Here is a 6000-nt window from a genome sequence, read left to right on the forward strand (position 1 = left end):
GAGTGAACCCAGTGTCTCACAGTGCTAGACAAGCACTCTGCCACTAAGCCCCAGCCCCAGCCCCACATACCCTCTCTATTTTAAGATCTTTGTTCAAATGTCAGTTCCTTAAAGAGACATCTTTGATTACTCTAAAACAGCACCTTCATTCACTCTGTACCTTATTCTGATTTCTGTTTCTTTAGAGTACTTCTTATCTACAAAATGACATATTTATTTTTTCCATGTCTGTCTTCTCTATGAGATTGTGAGCTCCCTGAAGGCAAGGATTTTGTCTTTCTTATTTGCTGTAGTATCTTTGATGCCTGGAATATAGTCTGGCACATAATAAACACTCAATTATTGTTTGCAGTCTGGGCATCCCAGAAAGACAGTAAGGAAACACAGTGTGTTTCAGGGAATAGAAGATCAGAGGGGCAGAGAAGGTACGTGGAGAGAAGGTTAGAGTGCTTGGGCAGGCCTAGAGAATCAAGGCTTTGAATACAAGCTCAATGAGATCACACAGCAGTCTCTGTTTCACAAATAGAGTAACTGAGGCACAGATATTGAGAAAGATTGATCAAGAAAGCAGCTTCCAGGAACATGGGGGGAGGATATAGAACTGGCAGAAGAGACCACTCAGGCGAGGAGTGTTTCTAAGTAGCTGAAACAGTATTGCCGTGGCTGGACTAGTGTGGGGGTGGGCCAATCTGGCAGGGTCCCAAGGTCTCTTGGGGGGTGTGGGGGTGTAGGGTGGAGTTGCTCTGGCAGCAGCACACTGGGGCCTCTGTGTGTGTGTGCTGCCTCCAGCCAGCATACTTTCCACAGAGTCTGCCCAAGAACATTTCCTCCAGCCTGCTTTGCTTAATTTTTAAAAATTTTTCTGGTGTTTTTTCTATTGAAGCAAAAATCCAAATTCTGCCTGACTGTTTGGCCCTTGTATCATTTGACTGCCAACTTTTTGAGTTAGCCCCCATACTCCATACCATTCCTGCTTTTTAAAAAATCCCCCTTTGGTTCTGTTGGTCCCCCTTATGCAATGATCCTGGTCCCTTCAAATCTTACCCATATGGAAATTCTGCTTCCAGGAAACCCTCCTGGAGTACTTCAGGGTCTCTCCCCAGTACTTCATGCCTCTGATTCCCCACCAATCCCCTTCTCTAACCTAGCTACTCTCCAGAGCAGCCATAAGAGGATGTTGATGATACAGATTGTTTATGACATGAGAACTTTCTCTCCACTAACAGGGTTGAGGGTGGCTGATCAAGGGCAGAGATTTTGACTGTGGGGCTCACTAATCTTTCAGGTCTGAGAGTGTTTACACTCAAAGTCAGAGGCTTTTTTTTTTATAATTCACTAGGGTGTTACATAGGCTTATGAGGCCTCCTCTAAGCTTTCACTTTCCTGCTCTTCCTTTCTTGTTTATCACCTTAGCGAAGGTCCTGTCACCTACCAGATATGACAAGACCCCCTCCCCAAAAAAATGTAGAGCCTGTCTATATTTACTTACTTCCCACATACAGTCAGGTTATCTCTTCCTCTACTGGTTTCTCAAATTCTACCAGCACTGTAGTGTTCCAGCTTCCACAAGGACTCTGTCCCTATTTCCTTACTCAGTTTCCCACCTTCCTGACTGACCCCTTCAGCATATCCCTACTTCATTATTGTCACTTCTTGCTTATAATCCTACCATGTCTCATCATTATGGGCCACAATTATTTCCAAAGTGAGGTATACATGCCCCTAGGTATGCTACAGACAAATCAGGAGGGAGTGGAATGATTTTAGCCCTCTATTTATAGAGTACTTAATATCATTGCTATAAAATATATTTACATAATGTATACATTAATAAATAAACATATTTTGGGCATGTATGATCAAGTTTGTCTTTGATACACAAACACATAAGATGGTCTGGAGACCATAAGTAAAATCCAAGTGCTCATTCTAACATTGGAAGCCTTCCAGAGCCTAATTTTTCCCTACCTCTCAGTTCTCATTTCTGACCATTCTTCTACCTCCTGCTGGTACCCTATGTTCCAGTGGCATAGAAGTACATGCAGTTCTCCTAATGAGGGGAACATCTGTGTGTTTATTCCTTGAGTCCACAGCCATGCCTTCACCTTGCTTGGCTGGTGAACATCTCATATTTCAAGCTCCAGTTTAGGTGTTATATCTCAGAGGTTTTATCCAGCTGACTGGGGTTATGAAACTGACCACTGTCTCTTTTTGGGCCTCACCTTCCTACCATTCCACATTTGTATTTCTCTTTCTTTATAGCATACTTTATTAAAATCATCTGTTTCTTTTTCATGTCCCTCATTAGACAGTGCTTTTTGGGAGTGGGGACTGTGTGCAATCCATCTTCTTCTTTCTGTTGTACCCATAGTGAAAGTCACATAGTCAACATCAGGAAATCATTGTTTAAAAAGTAAAGTTAGGGCTGGGGATGTGGCTGAAGCAGTACTGCGCTTGCCTGGCATGTGTGGGGCACTGGGTTCGATCCTCAGCACCACATAAAAAAATAAAATAAAATAAAGATGTTGTGTCCACCGAAAAACTAAAAAGTAAATATTAAAAAAGTAAAGTTAATATTATCAAGTACTTATTATGTACCTGACACTGATTTTAGTGTAAATTTCCACATATATTAACTCACTTAACCCTTGAAAGTGGATTCAAATTTTATCCCTATTTTATATATGCATATAATGAAACTCCAAAGTAAAGTAACTTGTCTTGAGTCCCATAATTAGTAGAGCCAAGATTCAAACTCAAGAAGTCTGATCTCAGAGTGCATTCTCGCAATTACCATGTTCTACTGAAAGAACAAGCAAAAGAATGTATGCTCAAATGAATGAAGTGGTGAATTTGGAACCAGACTTACATAGTGAAATTGGAGATAAAAGCAAGGTGAGGCAGATCCAGGTCAAAGATGGCTTCGTGGGCTTCAGCATGTGGATTGAACAGAACAGAGGTGACCAAGGTGTGGGCATAGCGAGATACCACAGTGGAGCGTATGGAGTAGCTCGTCATCAACAGCTGAGAAAGAAGACAGGAGGAGCATTAGGTAGATTTAATCTTTGGCTTAGGTAGATAGTACCTGAGGTCCCAAAGTTCCTGGACTGGCCTCAGAGTACATTGGGGAAGTTGAGGCCCAGAAGGGGAAAGTGGCCTCTATCATTTCTTTAGTGGACATTCTTGATAGTTTAGTAAGCTTTAGCAAATCTCAGAACCAAAGGGTCACAGAAGATTAAGAATCAAAAGACCTCAGCACAAGTGCTTCCCCAACTTTAATGCGTACCCAAACCTCCTAGGTATCCTGTTAAAATGCAGATTCTGATTCAGCTAGTCTGGGGTAAGGCCCGAGTCCACCTTTCTAACACACTCTCAGGAGGATGCTGATGCTGCTGGTCCATGATTTCACTTTGGAATGTATACAACACTAACAACACTTTAGAATATAACAGAGCATCAGTGTTCATTGAGCTCTACTCTGTATAAGGCATTTAGTCTTTCCTCTTTAAGAGCTCAGGTGTAAAGAATTATATTTCATAAGTGTAATTGTGCACTGCAAGCACAATATACATTTGCCATTCATGATCTTATTTAATCCTGACATCAGCCATATGATCTAAATGCCATTATTGTCCACATTTTACAAATGTGTTAACTGAGGCTCAGAGACTGAGGTCCCACAGTAGGTATCTTCTTCTTCACCTTTTCTGAAGTTATGATCCCTCTGTCTATCCACACATAATACACAGTTTATTTCCAGAGTGGGGCAGTGGGAAATGGGGGATATTTAGGATCAGATGGACCTATGTTCAAATTCTCTTTCTGCCACTTCCTTTGTCTTAACCTCTGAACACCTGTTTTCTCTTCTTTTTTTAACAAATGGGAATAATAATAGAGCCTGGCTTATAGACATGCTCTGAGGATTAATTGAAACAGTAACTTTAAGACCCCTGGTATAGCACCTGACATGTACTCAGCAAATAGTAATGCTTCTGAGTTCCTAGTTTCTCAGTCATAGGACTGAAGAAACAGACTGAACAGCTTCCCCTACTCCCCCACAAAGACATTTTTTTTCACAAATCCCAGAGCTTTGTTCCCTCATTCCAGAACTGACCTTTGTGCTTGATGAAGAGGGGCCAGGAGGTCCCTGGCATGTCAATTCAAGGAAAATGGTCAGCAAAAAGCTGACACAGATGAGGTACCTCCACCCAGACATAGTGCCACTCTGGTCTAGGTCTGCTGTTCACTTCCAGAAGGTCTGAGCCTGATCTCCAAACCCTTGCTCTTTTAAAACTCCAGGTATCCCTTCTCTTGAGAGGGAGGGACCATCCTGAAGGGTGTGGAAGGCTCTGAATGTGGCATTGAAGCCCACACAAGCCAGGATTGTCCAAGAGCTGAGGCTGGCATCTTGCCTGGAGAAGGGCCAGTTCCATGCCTCCCTTTTTCCCCTCATCCAGCTGTAAGATGAATGGAAACTAAACATACCAAAGTGCTGGGTCTGTCTGTTTGCTATGTTGGCTCAGGGTGGGGTTTTTCTTTCCTATAAACATCCAGTGGAGCCCAATAACCAGGGCCAAAGGAAGGTCACTCAGCACTGAGCATCTTAAAAAGGTAGCAGAGATGAAAGAGGAGTTGAAGATCCAAGCCCCCAATCTTGGTCCTTTCTGGTACTGACTTTAGTCTTTAGATGAGTGGGACTTACTCAGGGCCCATAACAATTTAGGAGTCCCACAGATGTGACACATGTAATCTCCAGAAGAGTTAGAAGCCAAGGTGGGCTAAGGCAGAGCAGTGGTTCAAAATATAGGCTCTGGACTCAGATCATATGAGTTTGAATCTCAGTTCTGCCAGCTACTGACTGTGTAATAATGGGCAAGTCAACTAACCTCTTTGTAGCCTTAGTTTCCATATCTGCAAAATGAGATAATAATAGCACCTACTTCATAATTTTGTTGTGAGTTTAAGTGAATTTGTATTTTTGGAATGCTCAGCATAAGGTAGGTATTCAGTAAATAGCTGCCAGGATGAGGGCAAACATCGAAAGTATGGGTAGCTTCTTGTCCCTCCAGTGGCTGAATGAGTTGGGAGACACCAAGTTGAGGTGCTCTGGACTCTGTGTCTGCAGGTCCTATGGAGGGTTGGGTGAAAAGTGAGGATGAGAAACTGGAAAGTACTTAGAGGTCTGCATGGGGGCCATCAGCATTCATCAGAACCCTTATCTCTCTCCTTTCTACTCGCATAGTTTACATAAGTTTCCAGCACTTACCTTCAGGGCAAAATCTCTGATGACTAACTTCCCCTGGACACTCAGATTTTCCCTATAGAATTTGACATTGAATAACAAAAACCTCTTATTCTGACATTTGGGGGTCCCAAAGCTTGTCAGTTGCCACCTTCCCTAAGTCCACACTAAGTTTCCTGTTGGAATTTCTTCAGAGGGAAAGTTCTAGCTACAGAACAACTTTCCTTATACAGCAATAGAAAAGTTACACCAACTATCCAGTCACTTTCTCTTGAAGATGAATAGATAACCAAGGATTCAGAGGCAAATTAAGGAAGTCTGTAGCACAAGAGCAAAATACTAAAATAAATAGAACAACTGACCCTAGAGCAATTTGAGAACTTGGGAAACAAAAGAGAACTTCAGGGGAAAATGGTAATGTTCCTCAGTGAGATTTAAGACATGCATAAAACAAGAACTAGATGCCACAAAACAGGACCAATCAGAGAAAATAAAGACTCCTCAGAAATTGAAAACAAGTTGTTAAAATAAAAAAAAAAGCAACAGACAGACTGGAAAGTAACATGGATGAAATATTCCAGAATGTAAGGTAAAAAAATCAAAGAAACAGAAAATATAAGAGAAAATGTTAAGAGATATAGATCAATCTAGCAGGTTCAGCATTTACATAATAGAAGTTCCAGGTCAAAAGAACAGAAACCATGAAGAAAACTTTAAAAAAGGCATATTAGAAGTCAATTTCCTACAGCTAAAGAAAG

At 41.7% G+C, this 6000-nt stretch overlaps 1 protein-coding gene across 1 annotated transcript in view; it reads right to left on the bottom strand.

The window, feature by feature from the left end:
* Itih6 (inter-alpha-trypsin inhibitor heavy chain family member 6) overlaps nt 1-4231 on the bottom strand; it is a 29266-nt gene extending 25035 nt beyond the window's left edge. The window contains exons 1-2 of the mRNA XM_005339787.3: nt 4115-4231; nt 2870-3024 (exon numbers count right to left, since the gene is read on the bottom strand). Of these exons, the coding sequence (XP_005339844.2) occupies nt 2870-3024; nt 4115-4216 (257 nt within the window). The 5' untranslated portion in view covers nt 4217-4231. The remainder of the gene's footprint in view (nt 1-2869; nt 3025-4114) is intronic.
* Between the last annotated feature and the right edge of the window lie 1769 nt (nt 4232-6000).

This window comes from Ictidomys tridecemlineatus, chromosome X, assembly GCF_052094955.1.
Source record: "Ictidomys tridecemlineatus isolate mIctTri1 chromosome X, mIctTri1.hap1, whole genome shotgun sequence".
In the NCBI taxonomy this organism is placed as follows: Eukaryota; Metazoa; Chordata; class Mammalia; order Rodentia; family Sciuridae; genus Ictidomys; species Ictidomys tridecemlineatus.